We start from the raw sequence: 20129 nt of genomic DNA on the forward strand, positions 1-20129 counted from the left end.
AACATTTTTCAAGAACATTTAACTCAAGATCACCAACTTCAGAATTACTGATTACTTACACTAGGTTTCTTAAACTCATTTGGTTTGATGCATCGTACAAAGAATGGTTGACAGCTGCTGAGTGTCTTCATGAGAGCATCAAGAGACTTCTTGAACTGGGCAGCTAGTGTTGGGGCTCGCTTTCGAGTGTCTGTTCCCTGTGAATAAGAGCATGTTTGATGAGTTTTAGCATTCAAAATAATTAAAGTGTGTAGGGTAAGATCGTAAGATGGATAAAGACTTTTCTGATTGAGGTAACAAGCCGAACATCAGGATGAAAGTAGAGCTGGCTAGAACTTAGAGATCTGGATGTCAATCAGGATGAATATCAGATTTTACATCAACTGGATCGCTGTAGGCATTTGTCATGTTAACCCTTTGACATGAGACACAAGCGAACATGACCATGCACAACTTCTTGGAGACGATGACTTGAAAATGCAAAAGGACCTCCAATCGGTGCAGATATGGCTGTTGACACAGCTCTTTCTCAACAGGATCATCTGCTCCAGCAAATTTGTCATATCCTTCCAGATCTGCTGAAGAGGTCCAAGAGGAATTGAATAGCTGCATCTAGTTGGGGAGGGTTTGGGGTTGAAAGAAGCAATTGTATATGTTGGCAGCAAAGTGCAAATCTCAAACATTTTAACAATATTTCTTAGTTATTCTCAGCTTAACAGGAATTTATAGCTATGTGACAAAGAGGCAGGATATATTTTTCCACAGCCCTAAGAGAGTGTATGTTGCCTACCATTGATGTATCACTGGAGAACAGTTTGGTGAGGAACTTGTTGCGTGATGTCTGGATGAGCTGCATCAGGTCGGCACTGAACGTGTCTCGGTTCTTCTCAAGAAACCCTACAGAGCATGGAACAGAACTATGTGAATAGACATAATTCTACCGCGAATTTTGATATTACTCAATCCTGATTGGCCAGAGGTTAACAAATCATCACAAGCCCCTGACTGAATCAGCTAATGTATTACACATGGCTAATATTTTCAAATAACTATACAGGCAATTATAGGTTACAAAATACAAAGCTGCAGTTACTAAGACATTTAAAGCAACTGTGGTTATACATCTTGTGAAATATGTCATATTTTTGGCATCACTTTGAGTGATTTGATGACGTGATAACAAACAGTGTAAAAATGTAATTTTTCAAGTAAATTTTTTATTTGATAGGCACTGAAAGCATGTAGCACAGCTACTTTGTATGCTAACATCCATCAAGTTTGCTCAACAAAAAAGGACAAGTAATCAAACCTTGCAAGGTTCTAATTTTTTCTTATCCGGACTCATGATCTTTTGCTTATCTCCCTTTTCCTTGCGAATGGTAGTGGAAACACTTGAATCCCTTGAAGTTCCCGAAGCGGACATAAAAATACACTCATCCACGAGTTACCTCCCTTTTCCCGCGTAAACAGTCATGTGACCAGCCTTACTTGTCACTCTCTCCTGATTTTACTGCCCAAGCACTTGGATATGCTGTGAAATCCAAAGTGTTTCCAGCAGGGTGGTTGGGAGGGCTTCTCGTCATGAGTCAGGATCAGTATAAAAATATCAATATTACTTGAAAAATTACATATTTATTCTTATCCTGACTCATGATCTTTTGCCTATAGAATCCGACGGATTGGTGGTCGGTCAAGCCACTTCCTGGATTCATCAGTTGTCCTTAGATACATCCTGTATCCCGCCCATGGGAACTGAGAAATGGCATTTCCGAGATCCTTCTTCCAACTTCCGTTAGACCTCGGGGGGACCATTTTCTTGTCTTACTTCCATCTCAGACAAGTTGAATTATCTTGATTCATGTGGTTTCAGATAAACTAGTATCTTCTTATTACTAGATATCTTATAACAACCCATAGATTATGTTAAGATCCTCTATATCCTCTGGTCCGAGGATTGTAGATAGCGCTGGTATGACCAGGTAGTTGGTTCTTGGCAATGAAGTCACATCTAAGTCCTAGATGAACTGCAGCATGTTGCCCCGTGTCGAATCTGGTTCAACCAAAGTCCAGTGTATGTATCTCTGATATTCGAGCTGCCGTAGCTAGCGCAAGCAAGAACAGAGTCTTCTGTGTCAGCAGCCCGAGTGTAGTCTGGTCTAGAGGTTCGTAGGCATCACTGGTAAGAAGACGTAAAATTACATTCAGATCCCAGGCTGGAGCTTTGAACTTTTTTTGCTAGTACCTCCAGTTTAAAAGATCTCAGTAGATCAAGTAATTCACGTACTTTCGTCAACTTGATGCCATTTCCATGGTAATCACTGTACTGATTGCAGCGAGGTATGTAGATAATGTCGAACCCTTCAGATGTCTAGTCTGTCTAAGAAGACACAGATATTCCGCCACTTGAGGATGAGTGGCTATCATCGCAGTGAAGCCTTTCCGCCTTGCATAAGTGTCAAACTTTAGCCATTTGTCGTCATATAGGTTATGAGTCGATCTGCGTAACGCTAGCGTTACTGCTTTGGCTGCCCTGGCGGAGTATCCTCTTTTCTTCAAGCATGTTTTGATACTGTCCACACGTGCAGCTGGAACACTGTTGGGTTTCCGTGGACTTGCTTGGTTTGCGGATGTATTAGTATCTGGTAATTTGATTACTGGGTTTCCGAGATCTCCTGTTAGGTCTGGGAACCATGCTCTCGCTGGCCAGTAAGGCGCGACCAAAGTCAGTTGTTGCGTCTGAGGCTGTTTGATCTTGAACAGTACTTTTGGCAGTAATATCGGGGGTAGAAAAGTGTAGCCGTTTAATCCTTCCAACGACATGCTCAGTGCATCTGTTGCCCAAGCTTGAGGATCTGGAACTGGCGAGACAAACGTCTCTAGTTGTATTTTGAACCTCGTGGCGAACAGGTCTATGCAAGGGGATCCTATCTCCCGTATGTTCCGAAACGCTTCTGGATGGAGCATCCATTCCATAGGTGACGGGTGTAGTGGTCTTGAGAGAGCGTCTGCCAGTACGTTCTTGGCTCCGGGTATGTGACACGCCTTTATCCAGACATTTGCTTCCTGTGTTATCTGGAACAACTGGAATGTGAGCTGCAATAGGCTTGGAGACCTTGCGGTTCCTTGCCGGTTTATGGAGAACGCTACTGTAGAGTTGTCCGTGTGTATCATCGACATTTTGTTGTTCAGCAAGCTCGACCATAGTTGTAAGGCGTTGATCACTGCTTTCATCTCTAGCAGATTGATGTGCAGCTGCTGTTCTATTTTGGACCACTTTCCTGAGGCCATTTGATCGTTGTGATGCGCCCCCCATCCTAGCATCGAGGCATCTGCGTAGAGATGTGTGTCGAAGGCCGGCTCTTGTAAACAGGTCCCTTCGCAAACATTCGACCTGTGTGTCCACCACAGTAGATATCTCCTGAGGCAGCAAGATAGGGTCGACGCTGTCTAAATGTTTTATCAGGAACCGTTGCAGCGGTCTTAGTTGTAACCTTCCTGTGCGAGTCAAGTCCTGCGCCGAGGTTAGCAGACCGAGTAGCACTTGCCATGATCGTAGTGTTAGCGGAGAGATGACTGCTGGCAGAATCATGGCTTGTATCATGACCCAGCGATCCTCTGGGACGGCAATCAGTGATAAACCTGTGTGGTTCCAACTCTGACTTCATCAGGTTCAACAACCATCCTAGTTGAGTGAGCAACTTAATAGTGAAGTTCAGTTGTAGTTTGAGTATACTGGCATCTTGGTGAACCTGAATTCCGTCGTCCAAGTAGAAGGCATTGCGTAGACCTCGATGATGTAGGTATGCGACTATAGGCTTGGTTACTTGTGTGAATAGCCACGGAGCCGAAGATATTCCAAACAGTAGGACTTTCCATTGGAAGTGCTGCCCTCTGACTAGGAATCGTAGATACCTTCTTGATTCCTGATGTATCGGGATATGAAGGTATGCATCCTGCAAGTCTATGCTGGCCATGTAATCTGCTGGACTGATGAGAAGTTTGAGTTGAGGTAGGTGGATCATTCTGAACCTCTCTGGTTTCAGTAAGTAGTCTTTGTTGAATTTGTGCATGTTGTAAATCAGTCTGAACTGGGTACTAGAAAAATTGGGGAATAGAAGCCTGGAGTGAGATGATTCCGATCTATTATCTCCACCGCATCTTTTTCCAGTAATGGGTTGATGGCTTCTTGTAGTTTGACTGCCTGTTAGGGTTAGCGGAGGTGTGGCTTTTAGTTGTACTTTGTACCCTTCTCTTAGTACTTGAGAGACGTAGTCGTCCTCTAGTATCCCCCAATTCTTCCAGTACCCTTGTAGACATCCACCCACTGTCGATAGTTTTACAGGAACGGCTGGGGATGGAAGACTCCTGTCGTTCCGAACCCTGATATGAACGTCTAGTGCCTCTGGAAGCTCTGGGGCCGCAGCCTCTCCCTGAGTTTCCTCTGTAATTTCCGGATGGGCGACAAAAAGATTCTTTACCGCCTTTGAAGCTAGAGTACTTCTTGTCCTTAGCTTTCTGTATTCCGGAATATTTGGACTTGTTGTTATACTTCTGAGAAGTATGGCAGATGACGTTGGCCAGAGTATCTATGGTTCTAATCATCATCACCTCTCTGGTATCATGCGTAGCTTCCTTAGCTGCATCGTCTATTAGACCTCCAAATATGTTAGGCGCCTCCCATGGAGCTCTAAGTAGTGGTTGGGTGAATCTATCATTCCAAGAGCAGCACGCCAGTAGTCCCTGTCTGCGTATCAAGGTGAGTCCCGCAGATATTGATGTGAGATGGTCCGACAAAAAGAATTGATCCTTCTTTTGTGTAACGAGGGCTGAGTATATCATCTTATCCTCTTCTGAAGTTGAATTCTGGAAATTATGTATCAATGCTTCATTGACAGCTCTGGACCTGGCCAACCCAAAGGAGGATCTCCTTGTAGCAGTATCCAACTGCGATAGCTTTTTGTCTTCCACTTTATACATCTTATTCCAGGCATCATTCACCAGTTTGATGTTATCATCCCTATCAGGCGTCTTCACAAACGGATCCAAATGGTGTAAGGGGAATCTCCTCTTATTAAATGATGGTAGTTGCTGACTCTGATACTTCGAAGCCATCGCGAAGGCTGTGCGAAGGTTTGAGGGTACCTTGGATATAGGTTCGATCGGGGGCATTGTGACGGAGTCGAAGTCATCATTGTGCATCATATAAGTGTAGACTTCATCGAACGTCTATCATAGGGCGAACTCCTGTAATGAGAGTCTTCTCCTCGCGAACCTCTAGCTTGAGGTGAGTAGCTTCGCAAATGTCTGTGCGCAGTCTGTGATCTCGTCCTAGAGAGGCTAGGTGTAGGAGCAGGATCCTTCGATGTTCTCAAACGTTGAGGGTTCGCGGACGTAGTTAGAGTAGGTAAGTCATCTCTATCATCCTCCAATATGACAGAGTCCTCCGACTGTGGAACCCTTCGCGAAGGTGTACGTTCTCGAACGTCACTTTGAGGTGTAGATCCAAGAGGAGTAGATTCGCGCAGGCCCATGGGTTCGCGTACAGTTTCGATGGATGAGAGGCTTTTCCTAGCCTTCGATTCCTCCTGGAATCTACGTTCCATCATGTTGGTGAACTGAGTCATAAATTCCCCTGGGTCGAAGTTCTGCATAGGTTGACGCTGCTGCGATGTACATGAAGCGTTCGCGAACGCTGATGGGTTATGTGCCTCAACTTCAATCCGAGAAGTAAGAGGTAGTATGTCGAACAGCTGTCCAGCTGTGCCTGTAGTAAGGGACGACCTCGTGGTAGTAGAGGTTGATTCCGTCGCTGATCTCATAGATACTTCTGGTAGAAGTAATGTGGGTTCGTTAAAGACATCGAGTTCGTGAGGCGGTACAATCTCTTCGTTGAAGGATTTCTGGTGCGTAGCTGAGCTAGCACGCGTAGCTTTGCCCTCAGGTCTGGTAACCGTAGACTTCTTCTGCGTTGAAGAAGAGGATGACGTCTTTTTCTTAGTCTGAGACGGCGTTGATAGAGATGTAGACGATCTTTTCCTGGCCCCCTTACCAGCAGACTGCCCCTGCAACGCACTCGACATAGCACCAGCATTATGAACATCGACATTAGCAAGCAAGATACGGTTTGTAGGCTGATCTGTAGTATTATCAGTCGTGACTTGAGATGACTTTCTCACCCGATCCATGGTACGTCTATAAATATAAGAAAAATATTGATTAAACTGAAGATTGGATAAATAAATACAATAAGTACAGAGCAAGCTGGAGGAACATGGATTTATGCACGAGGGGCATTGGGGGTGAGGATCAGCCATGTATAACCTGTGCCTGCAAACAATACAGGATTTCATGAAATGTAAACAACGTTACATGACGATGAATTTACGACTCAAAGTCAATAAAGTTTTACAATTTTTTTTACAAATACTACATAGTAGTTATAGCCAAATCCATATACAGCGTACTTTTGAAGAATAGGTCTAAATAAATAGTATGTGATGCCGTATACGGGACTCCAGTGCTCGCCCAACCATCTGCTTGAAAAGGGAGAGAGTGACAAGTATGGGCACGTCACATGATTGGTTTGCACGGGAAAGGGCAAGGGAGGTAACTCGTGGGTGAGTGTATTTATACATCCGCTTTGGGAACTTCAAGGGATTCAAGTGTTCCACTACCATTCGAAAAGGGAAAGGGAGATAAGCAAAAGATCATGAGTCATGATAAGGAAAAATAACAAATATTGATTAAATTGTAGATTTGATAAATCAACACAATAAGTACAGCGCAAGCTGGAAGAACATGGTTTTATGCACGAAGGGCATCGGGGGTGAGGATCAGCCACGGATAACCACGGATAGCCAAATCCATACACAGCGTTATTTTGAAGAATAGGACCTAAATAAAAAGGATATAATGCCGTATACGGGACTCCAGTGCTCGCCCAACCATCCACTTGGGCGAAAAGGGAGAGAGTGACAAGTAAGGCTTATCACATGACTGTTTATGCGGGAAAAGGGAGGTAACTCATGGGTGAGTGTATTTTTACATCCGCTTCGGGAACTTCAAGGGATTCAAGTGTTTCCACTACCATTCGCAAGGAAAAGGGAGATAAGCAAAAGATCATGAGTCCGGATAAGAAAAAATTAGAACCTTGCAAGGTTTGATTACTTGTCCTTTTTTGTTGAGCAAACTTGATGGATGTTAGCATACAAAGTAGCTGTGCTACATGCTTTCAGTGCCTATCAAATGTTACAGTGAAGAATAATGGAGTTAAAACTTGTGTGATCATACACATACACATTTTCCATTGTGTTACGCTTCTCTGATCGCACTGAAGCATACTTGTGTAAACAAATGGAAGAACACCGGGCAAGAACACCTGGACTGCTCAATGTGGAGTACAGTTTGTGGCTAATCTACCTGTGGGTGTACAGAGCACCTACTACGTACCTTTGACACTGCCCTATGAGGACATTGCACTAAAACATGTCTGTGTAAGGTTCATAGTAAATCTACCTGTGGATGTATAGAAGACAACACCAGCAAAGTGGTTGAGACCAAAGGTTGTGTTGATCTGAGCCTTGGGCTTGAGGTAGTTCTTGTTGGAAGCATGGTTCTGGTGAAGCTTGGCCAACATGGTCTGGTCAGTCCCCTGGAACACATCAATGAATCAGAACACAGGTCCTCCCTAGCTAGGTTGGTCAAGCTGTAAGTAGTTACACTGACAGGACAGTAATTCAGGCTAAATCACTTCAATACCTTTGTATTTACCAGTATCAATGTTGGAAGTTAACTTTGCACATAGTGTCCCCTTAGACACATGCTTTAAGTGTTTCTCCTTCTTGATGTTTGTGCACATAGGAAACAAGGACCAAAACAGCCTCTTCCAACAAGTCAGTAAAGTATATTTCCTGCGTGTGGCTTTTAGGTTTATGCACAAATCATTTCAGACAACTTCATAAACAGATGTCATATTGACCATGGTTTATCCTTACACCAATCAGCTAACTTAGACTCAGCTGTACTACAAATAATGCCATAATGCAAAATGTGTTTTTGAGAACAATCACCCAGCAAGAAGTAAGACTGTTCTTTTGAAAAATTCTCCCACTTAAAATGATTCTCTTTTTTCTTTGTGGGTGACACAGTAAATAGAAAACTACTGATCAGACAAAACAAAATTAAACAAAACAATGACATATTGGGGAATTATGGTCACAATTAAGTGCATGAACGATGTGTACCCTAGGGAACTTGCTTTCCTCGTCAACGAGGGCCATGATGTTCATGGGCTTGATGGCAATGAGGTCCAGCGCGTCCTGGTTGTCCACAAACTCTATATGTTGCCAGTTGATGCCTTCGATGTTGTACTCTTGCTGCAAGCAAATACCCATAACACATGATATATTATATTGCGCTGCGCACACGACACACAAGACACCTTACATACTACACGCGACGCATCACACACACACACACACACACTGCATACGTATGATCCTGCAGGCCTTCCTAAACAATAACAGTGCTAAATCAACAGAAAAAACAGGATTTAGTCAATTCTGAAAATGACACAGGTGTCAGCTGCCAGGACAATCCATGCAGTGTTTCAGGTTTACGAAAGTGTTTGTAGTTTCAGGGAATGTTGAAAATGAAATGGTTTACAACAGAGAGATAGATGAAAACATGGCATGAGACACGAGCTCACACTTGGGAGATCCTGCCAAACATTACTGTATACTGTAATCAGGCACATATCACTTTCAACTAACCTGCTCAAGTTTAAAGATGTGTCGTACAAAGAACTGTTGGAGGTTCTCATTGGCAAAGTTGATGCAGAGTTGTTCAAAGCTACAACATACAATAACAGTTATATAAAAATGTAATTTTTTGATTCAAATTGATATTTTATACTTATCCTGACTCATGCTTAATTGCTTGTCTCCTTCTTCTTGCGAATGATAGTGGAACACTTGAATCCCCTTTCGAAGCTCCCTTCAAAAAGCAGGCGTAAAATCACTCACCCAGTGTTATCTCCCTTTAGTTGTTTTGGCGGAAACTGCGTCACAAGATCCCCCGTTTTCACTCTCTCCGAATTATCGCCCGACACCTGGATTTCAGGGAATCCAGAGTGCCATGAGGGAGGTTGGGAGGCTTACCTCATGAGTCAGGATAAGTATCAAATATCAATTTTAATAACAAAATTACATATTTTTCCTTATCCTGACTCATGCTTAATTGCTTGTAGAATCCAACGGAATCGGTGGTGGGTCAAGCCACTCTGGATTCAATGCTGATTTACGTCCTGCATACCCCCCTGAGGGAACTTCTTATATACTAGCTACATAAAGAAACTGTGCATTGTCAAAATATTATCCCAGTTGATAAGTACGATAACAATGTCAAAGGTACATATAAACTTTAAAGGAGGGATCATGAGACCATAACAAGTCGGGAGAATTTCAATTGAAAAGTCAATCACAATGACGTAACGAGTCCACAAGCGGGACAGGGGTCAAACGACCATGTCACAAGCTCAATAACGGGTATGTCCACCATCGGCATTGAGAACGGCAGTGCATCGATGACGCATAGAGCCTATCAAACGTGCAAGGAAGGCTTGTGGGATGTCACGCCAGATTCTCCCAAGTTCTGTTGCAAGGTCAAGGACGTTATCTGGCGGATGAGGAAGACGGCGTAGACGTCGATCCATCTCGTCCCAAACATGCTCTATCGGGGAGAGATCCGGTGAATTTGCAGGCCAAGGCAGTAAGTCAACGTTGTGCTGCTGCAAGAAATCCATAGCAACCCTTGCCGTATGAGGGCGGGCATTGTCCTGTTGGAATGTTAACCCAGGTCCATGACGTTGAAGAAAAGGAATTGCCACAGGATGAAGAATCTGATCCCTGTAGCCCACACCAGTTAAGTTGCCCTGAACAATCACCAAAGGAGTTCTTTGGCGTGCTGTTATTCCACCCCAAATTATCACGGAACCACCACCACCAAAGCGATTCCTCTCCAAGACACAGGCCTGTGCATAACGTTCTCCCACGCGTCTATAGGCACGTTGACGTCCATCACTATGGGAAATGTTAAACCTGGACTCATCTGTAAACACATTTCTCCACCAAAACAAGGGTCTGCGGACATGATTTTGGCACCACATTCGGCGAGCTTGTCGATGACGTTGTGTCAGGATAGGCCGTATGGCGGGACGTCGTGGTCTGATCCCGTGATGACGTAAACGTTGTCGAACTGTGTTGGGGTGGATACGGCGAATTCCTGGGATGGTTCGGGCAGTCATCAGTGCAGTCTGAAATCTGTGGCGAAGATGGGTCACCCTTATCCATATGTCCTGTCTTGGCGTTGTTACATGTGGACGTCCAGAACGTGGCCGATCGATGATGTCATTTGTGTTCTGGTAGCGTCTCACCAGTGCAGAAATGGTGTTCCGGTGGCAGTGGAAATGTGCAGCCACTTGTCGTTGAGACATTCCCCCATGGACCATCCCAATGGCCTCATGACATTGTGCAGACGTGTGCCTTGGCATGCTATGCATTTCAATAGCCGTTTAATTTTTTGAACGATCACAAGGGCAGGGGTTGAGCTTTCCAAAGTGACAGTATTGTGTGGCATTCATTTGCTCTGTATCTCTTTCCCGAAATGCACGTGCAACAATGTATTGCACGTCTCAAGGACGAACCCACTGACGTCACGGAGCGTGGCACGTGCATGCATGTTGGATACATGTCACTAATCTCTGAGTTTAAATCCTTATGTATCTACACAGGTTTGATAAATTTAGATTTTACATTTTGATATGCACAGTTTCTTTATGTGCCTAGTATAGTACTATGCTGATCCTTCCTTCCAGCTTCCTCTGATGAGTTTGGGGGGACAACAACTTGTCAGATTTCTCTGGAACCGCTTCTCCCGACATTAAGTGTGGATTTATACGACTCCATGTCTCTGACTTCCAATAGCAGCCCCCCATTATTGTCGAGATGGAACAGTTTCCATGTAGAGCGAGTGTCGATGCCAGTGCTCTGACTTCATGAGGATTGGAGGCTCGTGGAGGCTCAAGTCCTGCTGCTTTGTAGGCTCTTAAGATGACGGCTCTCATCCATATTGATATTGTACGTGAGATTTCTGTAGGTGTCTCCGTAGATAGAGGGATGAAAAGGCGCTTGAATTTTCGTCTCCTCTTCTTAGACCTTTGTAGGTAGACTTTTAATGCTCTGACTGGATATAAGGATAGATACTGAGTATCCTGTGACCCAAGGACTGACGAGAGTGCTGGGATGTGGAATTGTCTGTCTGGCTGACCGGGCAGTTGGTCTGACTGCGTTGAGATGACTGCTGATGTAACTGTAGATGAAGACCTCGTCTTCTTCCTCACTGCTACTTCAGGAATGAGGATGGGTGGCTCGTCATATACAACTACTTCATCTGCCGGGATGATCTCTGCAGCGAATGGAATATAAATAATTAGTTAATTCAAATTCGGATAAATGCTGACAAAGTTTACAGCGAAAGCTGGAAGAACATGTACAGGTACAATTAGGACATAATAAATGCGGATCAGCAACCTACAAACAGTATCTGCAACGAATGCAAGTTTTCATCAATTGTAAACAAGATGAAAAATCATGTCAACAACGTGAATAAACAGATAATTTAGACACAAATTTCAAACCATATTGCTGGTATATCAATCCTAAATGCCGTATACAGCTAATTTCGTAGTAAAGGCCTAAATATAAAAGGATGTAACGCCATATAAGGGACCCAGGCGCTCTCACAACCGTCCTCTAGGGCAAAGAATGAGAGAGTGACAACATGTGGGGGTCATGTGATGCAGTTTCCCGCCAAAACAACTAAAGGGAGATAACACTGGGTGAGTGATTTTACGGACGCTTTTTTTAAGGGAGCTTCCGAAAGGGGATTCAAGTGTTCCACTATCATTCACAAGAAGGAGACAAGCAATTAAGCATGAGTCAGGATAAGGAAACATTTTAACTAAACCTGCAGAAGTTTCCAATTCTTTGAAGAGAGTCGTCCTTGGGGTACATATATGCATCTTCTGCGGCTGAAAATGTCCTGTGACAGTTTTATCAATGTTTTAAGAAAAATATTGTACAATAAATAAAATCTTTTTGATCTATTATACTCACGGCGCACCATACCCCAATCCAAGGATTCAGTGGGTGGCTTGGCCTCTGTCAGGTCTAGCCTCGAAGCACGCGGAATTCCTGCAGCAGTTGCAGACACAATTCTGGCTTCGAGGCGGGATTCGGGATAGGTGGTCCGCTATGCACGCTGGTGTTCAGATAAGGGGATTGCAGATCCCTTTTCTGCTGATTTAGTCCGAGTATTGGAGTTTTTGCAAGCTTGTTTGGAAGAAGGCCTGGCGGCTTCGACCATTCGTGGCTACTCCATCGCTATTTCCACTTTTCACACCCCTGTCGATGGTGCTCTTCTGGGGCAGCACCCTCTCATGCAGCGCTTTTTAGCTGGCACGGATCGGGTTCGACCTGTTGTCAGGCGAACCAGCCCACCTTGGGATTTGTCAATTGTGCTAGATTGGCTGTCCGGTCCTACGTTCTCACGTCTATCGGCTATTTCCATTCAGTTGTTAAGATGGAAGGCCGTATTTCTGGTGGCGGTAACATCTGGGCGTAGGGTCGGCGACTTACATGCTATGTCGGCAGACCCGGCGCTGACTGTGTTCCATCCCGATTGTGTCAGTATTCGCCTCCCGGACACTTACCGCCCGAAGGTCGATCACGCTTTCCATGTGACAGCTCTTATCGAACTTCCTACTCTTAGGAGGAGTGAGAATGAGGGAGCGCTGAGTGAGAATGTCCGATCGCAAAGGTATCAGAACAGGAGGCTGAGCCAGAAACCTGAGAATTACCGCAAACCAGCTCTGTGAGACTCTGCTCCAGATCCTCCGAGTGAGCCCACAGACTCGGCAAAGCTTGCTGTATAGGGCGCCAGCCACACTACAGAGATAGTCGCCGCCATATGGCCCAGTAGAAGGAGCCAAGTCCGCGCTGGTGCCTGGGGCTGAGAGAGGAACGAAGACACCATCTCCCGTACTCTGGTGACCCTGTTGGGCGACAAGGAAACAAGATGTGAGTTTGGAACCGTGCCCCGAGAAAAATCAAGTCCTGGGTGGGTACCAGGTTGGATTTCTTGAGGTTGATGATCCACCCCAGTCGAACTAGAATGTCTATCACCTTGTGGGTAGAATCTAGGCTTGCCGGCTGAGTTAGAGCGCTGAGCAACCAGTCGTTGAGGTAAGGGTAACAACGCCTTCCCTACAACCTTGCGAGGGTAGCTGGCACTAACATGAGCTTGGTGAACACCCTGGGGGCAGTGGATATGCCGAAGGGGAGCACCGTAAATTGGTTATTCATCCCGTCGTAAGAGAACCGGAGGTACTGCTTGAACGATGGATGAATGGGCACATGTAGATACGCATCCTTTAGATCGATTGACGTAAGCCAATCGCCGGGCTGAACAGAGGAGATCACCGAACGGAGTGTCTCCATCGTGAAGAAAGGTACCTTTATTCATGCGATTCAACCCCTAGAGGTTGAGAATGGGACGGAACCCGCCGTCTTTCTTCAGAACGAGGAAGTACGTGGAATAAAATCCCGCCTGTTCCTCGCCCGGTGGTATGCGCTCTATTGTGGACTTATCCAGCAAAGCCTGAACTTCGTCTCGCAGTATACCCGCCCTGACCGGACAGGACGGCACCGGAGTGCGACGTATGCCGGTGAAGTCTGGCGGGCCTCACTTCCTCAGTGGTAGATGGCCGACACTGACAGTGGAAAGCACCCAAGTGTTGCAGGTAGCATTCTCCCACTCGGGCAGGAATAGAGAGAGGTGGCCCCTCACTAGGACGTGTGGTAAGAGAGCGTGAGTGGTCCCGAGTAGATGAACTGACTGTGACGGACCCACGGAACAGCCGGAACGGGAGCACGGGGGTCGAGAAGGTAGGCCTCGTGTATTACCAGCCGCACCTGCTGCATGGCATTCTGATAGACCTCCTCGTAGGTCCGGTAAGACTGTCGTAGGGGGGAGCGCCCGCAAGGGCAAACGGTGGCACTAAATGCCCTCGTCTGGCAGCCAGGGCTGCACAGGGGGAAGCCAAGCCTCCCCCCAGGGTGACCGAAGTAAACACACACTCGTTGACCACTGGTACAAAGAACAGGGAATCTTCCCCCAGCTGGTACCTCTTGACAAGTTCGGGCAAGTCGAACCGGAGGCGTGTCCCAACCAGGAGGGGATCCACCACATCCTGCACCGGGGATGGCAAGATGCAGAGCAGCGTCTGCGAGGGTTGCCTAGGGGCAAATGCCTCGCCCGGCAGGCGGAACTCAGACGAGTCCGAGCGGCTGGTAGGTACCGCGGCCTGGGGGATAAACTCAGCAATAAGATGCCGTACCTCCCGCAGAGCCGTCGAGAAACGGAAAGGGCCCTCCGGGCTCCTCGACCTCCCCAACGTCCATGGACTCAGCACCCGAGCCAAGTCAGAGGCTGGGTCTCCTCACAAAGAGGGCCCGAACCCCGACCCAGTGGGAGGCCAAGCACCAGACACAGAGGGAAGGGAAGAGACGAAGGAACTCCCCGCTCCAGCACCCGACACCACATTCAAACCCCGTTCCCGAGACGCGGGAGGAATACCAGGCAGAACTGGTTCCTCCGCTTTCATGGGGCGGAGCGGCGCAGGGACCGGAACCCCAGGAATCCTCAACGGACCCTGCGCCAACACCGAGAGGGGGACTGGGAGCGAACCCTCCCCCTACAGGGTAGCCGAGGCGTCCGGACCCGAGGCCAGAGGCAACGGATCTACAGATGCCTCCAGGTCAAGGGATCAAGCTAAGCTCGGCGATCCCACCCCAGTCTCTGTCCCCTGCTCAGAGTGGGCAAGGGACTCCTGCTGGAGACCTCCAACCGATTCATGAACAAGGGACTTCACTGAGTCCACGTGCTGCTGAAAAAGCTGTGTTATTATGGACATGTCAAAACTGCTGTGTGAAGGAGTAGGCGCCTTATGCGACTTAGCTTTTTTGCCGGCTTTAGCCTTTTTTGTTTTAGACGGGGGGGACCTCCTGGGTCAGTTCCCCTCCTGCCTCTCTCAGTTCTCTATAAAAGAGAAAATCCGCGGCCCTCCTTTTCTGGGCCCGGGGGAAGAAGCCCATGCACAGCTCACAAACGTCGGGATTATGGCCGACTTTCTCAAGACAACTTAAGAGCACTTGTTGTGCTGGTCAGCTCTAGGAATGCTCTGTCCACAGACAGAACATCCAGAAAACGCCTGAAAGCAAACATGCAAGCATGTAGCTAACAGCGGAGCCAGCAGCATAAATATACACGTACAAAACATTGAAAATTACGTGAATGCGACCACGGGAAAAAATACTTGGTTAAAACGCAATATGACAACCACATGGCACGCTAAACTTCCCGCCATGGCAAAGCAACATGTGCGTAAACCACGGGAAAGCTAGCGAATTAATTTAATACAAAGTCACAATTATGAGAAAACCGACCGCAAAAGTCTTAGCTGTTCCGTTCAAGGACAAATAAAGACCATACATACAGGTGATGGAGTCTCAGACATTATCTTTATTGTAGACAAGGTATTCAGCTAGGAACTCTACACGTCTTTACTGTGGAGTGACAGCAGAAGGAATGATGATACGGGCCTAGGTGCTTACCTGGTTGGCTGCGCATGCATAGCGGGAGGTAACTCCACGGGGTTGGGGCCGTATAATAGATAAAAAAAGATTTTATTTATTGTACAATATTTTTATTAAAACATTGATACAACTGTCACAGGACATTTTCAGCGCAGAAAAAGGCATATATGTACCCCAAGGACGATCTCTATGAAAAAGAATTAAAGATTTCATTAAGCTCTCAGCATATAATTCTTTTCTAAATATCAAAACAATTTTGTATCTTCATTTGAGACATTTAAGTCATTGACTGTATTGCGATTTGTTTCAGGTCGTTAATAAAACAAGCATGTTCCATGTACATATTTGTTGTATTTGTTTAACTTACCTGTTGGTGTCAAAATTCTCGAAGCCGAATATATCCAAGACACCAATGGACTTTCGATAATGGGCAGACTTTTCCATTGGCTTAAAAATGGCACTATTAATCTTATCCACTATCCACACAAACATACGTCCATAGACACCCTTGACAAAGGCATCACGGACATCAAGTGATGATTGGATGCTCATGGTGGAAGTGACGGACTCTCCTTGTGTGAAGATAGTTTTGGTGGTGAGAGCATCTACCAGATCCTGGGCACTCACCTGCAACATGGACACAGGGACACATGGACACAGGGAAGACACTATGCATCTATTTCCTATGTCGGGGGAATACTGTTCTATATCCAGGATGTGATCAAATCATGTAAGCACCATTTGTAAAATATCAGCTGTATCATATGTAAAGTATCATGTGCAAAGTATCAGCTGTATCATGTGTAAAGTATCAGCTGTATATTGTGTAAAGTATCAGATGTATCATGTGTAAAGTACCAGTTATATCATGTCTAAAGTATCCCCTGTATCATGCGTAAAGTATCAGTATAAAGTATCAGCTGTATCATGTGTAAAGTATCAGCGTAAAGTATCAGCTGTATCATGTGTAAAGTATCAGCATAAAGTATCAGCTGTATCATGTGTAAAGTATCAGCATAAAGTATCAGCTGTATCATGTGTAAAGCATCAGCGTAAAGTATCAGCTGTATCATGCGTAAAGTATCAGCTGCATCATGCGTAAAGTATCAGCTGCATCATGTATAAAGTATCAGCTGTGTTAAGTGTAAAGTACCAGCTGTATCATGTGTAAAGTATCAGCTGTATCAAGTGTAAAGTACGAGCTGTAACATGTGTAAAGTACCAGCTGTATCAAGTCTAAAGTATCAGCTGCAACATGTGTAAAGTATCAGATGTATCATGTGTAAAGTATCAGCTGTACCATGTCTAAAGTATTAGCGTAAAGTATCAGCTGTATCATGTATACTTATCAGTGTAAAAGTATCAGTTGTATCATGTGTCAAGTATCAGCTGCAACATGTGTAAAGTATCAGATGTATCATGTGTAAAGTATCAGCTGTACCATGTCTAAAGTATCAGCTGTATCATGTATAAAGTATCAGCTGTATCATGTGTAAAGTACCAGCTGTATCAAGTGTACAGTATCTGCTGTATCATGTGTAAAGTATCAGCATAAAGTATCAGCTGTATCATGTGTAAAGTATCAGCTGTATCAAGTGTAAAGTACCAGCTGTAACATGTGTAAAGTAACAGCTGTATCATGTGTAAAGTATCAGCATAAAGTATCAGCTGTATCACGTGTAAAGTACCAGCTGTATCAAGTGTACAGTATCAGCTGTATCATGTGTAAAGTATCAGCATAAAGTATCAGCTATATCATGTGTAAAGTATCAGCTGTATCAAGTGTAAAGTACCAGCTGTAACATGTGTAAAGTAACAGCTGTATCATGTGTAAAGTATCAGCATAAAGTATCAGCTGTATCATGTGTAAAGTATCAGCTGTATCATGTTTAAACTATCAGCTGTAATATATCTAAAAGGCAGCTGAGATGACATCTGCCTGCTGTGTGCTCAGTGAATCAGAAGTAGAAGCACATATATATGCCTTACCTCCAGCAGTCTAGCAGCTTTGTTGATGAAGGAAATGTCTTGGATTTCTGTGGCATCAATGTTGTCTAGCTCAATAGCTGCAAAAAAACAAGAAAACAATCATTTTCACATAACAAACATATTGAATAAATTCATATACATGTACTTCTCAGAAGTTTCTGCTGGAGTCATAGAAGAAAGACACATTCACTCTCTCAGTGTCAGTGTTTTGTCATGTCATTCCTTCTGATGTACTTCTTGTGTTTATTGTTGATTGCTTTGAGGCAATGACAGCCAAAACACTGACACTGAGAGAGTGAATGTGTCTTTCTTCTATAACCCTGGTCAAAGATCACTAAAGCACTTGTATCCATATAAGCATTATAAGTTTGTGTGTTGGAGAAATGGTGAAGCCTTCAAGCATGAGTGGTGTAACTTGAATTCCAACCAGCAGTGATCCTGACAGCTAAGGGTGACAACTCTGTATGACACTGTCGTCCTTGTGTTTGATAATTGCAGTACTATCAGTACTGCCTAAAGTAGCCAGTGCAGATGAAAATCATGAGTATAGTGGACAGTTCCTGGTAGTGATGACTTACCGTTATATAGCGGACATTGCCTACGTGAAGTAGGGAGGCCAGAATCTTCAGAATGGACCACATCTCAGGCTCTGTGAACATCAGGACCTTCATGGCAGAACGGATTGATGCGTACTCCTTCACATCATCACGACCCTCACAATAAATGGATCCGCCCTGAAAACACAGTACATCCAATAAGTCATGTCCAAACACGGCCACCACTTACCTTTGTTCATGGAGTCAGCTATGTTGCATAGCCATGGTAACACACACATTTCTATCCTCTCCTGTAGTATGAGATGAATCTTATCAATCCAATAAACTGGTGGCAACTCCATAAATAAACTGGTCTTTCTTAAATACCAAACAAGCACTTATCAAAGTGATGAAGCACAACATAATCTATACATTATCAAATTCATTTAAGAATAAAAAGTCCAGAACATATTCAGAGAGCACACTCCTTATGACCAAGTTTTCAGGGTTTTAATTTTATCAGGACTCAGCCTGTATATGATATGAAAACGTGTACTCAATTCATCCTGCTGGATAAGTACTGTCTAATGTGGTGAACACAAGCATGCAAAGATCTCATCCGGAGACACCACAGTGTTGGAACCTCTGCTGGCTTTACCACTGACTTCTCTCTGGAAGTACTAGGGTGAGACCTCTGCTAGCTTTACCACTGACTTTTCTCTGGAGGTACTAGGGTGAGACCTCTGCTAGCTTTACCACTGACTTCTCTCTGGAAGTACTAGGGTGAGACCTCTGCTAGCTTTACCACTGACTTTTCTCTGGAAGTACTAGGGTGAGACCTCTGCTAGCTTTACCACTGACTTTTCTCTGGAAGTACTAGGGTGAGACCTCTGCTAGCTTTACCACTGACTTTTCTCTGGAAGTACTAGGGTGAGACCTCTGCTAGCTTTACCACTGACTTTTCTCTGGAAGTACTAGGGTGAGACCTCTGCTAGCTTTACCACTGACTTTTCTCTGAAGTGCTAGGGTGAGACCTCTGCTAGCTTTACCACTGACTTTTCTCTGGAAGTACTAGGGTGAGACCTCTGCTAGCTTTACCACTGACTTCTCTCTGGAAGTACTAGGGTGAGACCTCTGCTAGCTTTACCACTGACTTCTCTCTGAAGTGCTAGGGTGAGACCTCTGCTAGCTTTACCACTGACTTTTCTCTGGAAGTACTAGGGTGAGACCTCTGCTAGCTTTACCACTGACTTTTCTCTGGAAGTACTAGGGTGAGACCTCTGCTAGCTTTACCACTGACTTCTCTCTGAAGTGCTAGGGTGAGACCTCTGCTAGCTTTATCACTGACTTCTCTCTGAAGTACTAGGGTGAGACCTCTGCTAGCTTTACCACTGACTTCTCTCTGAAGTACTAAGGTGAGACCTGTGCTAGCTTTACCACTGACTTCTCTCTGAAGTGCTAGAGTGAGACCTGTGCTGGCTTTACCATTGACTTCTCTCTGGAAGTACTAGGGTGAGACCTGTGCTGGCTTTACCATTGACTTCTCTCTGGAAGTACTAAGGTGAGATTTGTGCTGGTTTTACCACTGACTTCTCTCTGGAAGTACTAGGGTGAGACCTGTGCTGGCTTTACCATTGACTTCTCTCTGGAAGTACTAAGGTGAGATTTGTGCTGGCTTTAGCACTGACTTCTCTCTGGAAGTGCTTGGGTGAGACCTGTGGTCCTATTTCTCCTGCATTCCTGATAACAGGACACGTATCTGCAGCTTGGGGACTATATACAAATCTGTTTCTAATACAGGGTTGTTAGATTTAATGTCAATCTTTCGTTGAGGTAAAAGCTACATAAATTTACAGAGCAAAAGAAAAGGGAATATCTTAGACAAAAGATG

At 45.0% G+C, this 20129-nt stretch overlaps 1 protein-coding gene across 1 annotated transcript in view; it reads right to left on the bottom strand.

The window, feature by feature from the left end:
• LOC124285634 (unconventional myosin-VIIa-like) overlaps nt 1–20129 on the bottom strand; it is a 75109-nt gene that overhangs the window by 9995 nt on the left and 44985 nt on the right. Inside the window, exons 7-14 of the mRNA XM_046721897.1 lie at nt 18277–18436; nt 17703–17779; nt 16081–16340; nt 8772–8850; nt 8244–8375; nt 7516–7651; nt 791–897; nt 60–197 (exon numbers count right to left, since the gene is read on the bottom strand). Coding sequence (XP_046577853.1) covers nt 60–197; nt 791–897; nt 7516–7651; nt 8244–8375; nt 8772–8850; nt 16081–16340; nt 17703–17779; nt 18277–18436 — 1089 coding nt within the window. The remainder of the gene's footprint in view (nt 1–59; nt 198–790; nt 898–7515; nt 7652–8243; nt 8376–8771; nt 8851–16080; nt 16341–17702; nt 17780–18276; nt 18437–20129) is intronic.

Source organism: Haliotis rubra, unplaced genomic scaffold (genome assembly GCF_003918875.1).
Source record: "Haliotis rubra isolate DU_JTF1 unplaced genomic scaffold, ASM391887v1 Scf365, whole genome shotgun sequence".
In the NCBI taxonomy this organism is placed as follows: domain Eukaryota; kingdom Metazoa; phylum Mollusca; class Gastropoda; order Lepetellida; family Haliotidae; genus Haliotis; species Haliotis rubra.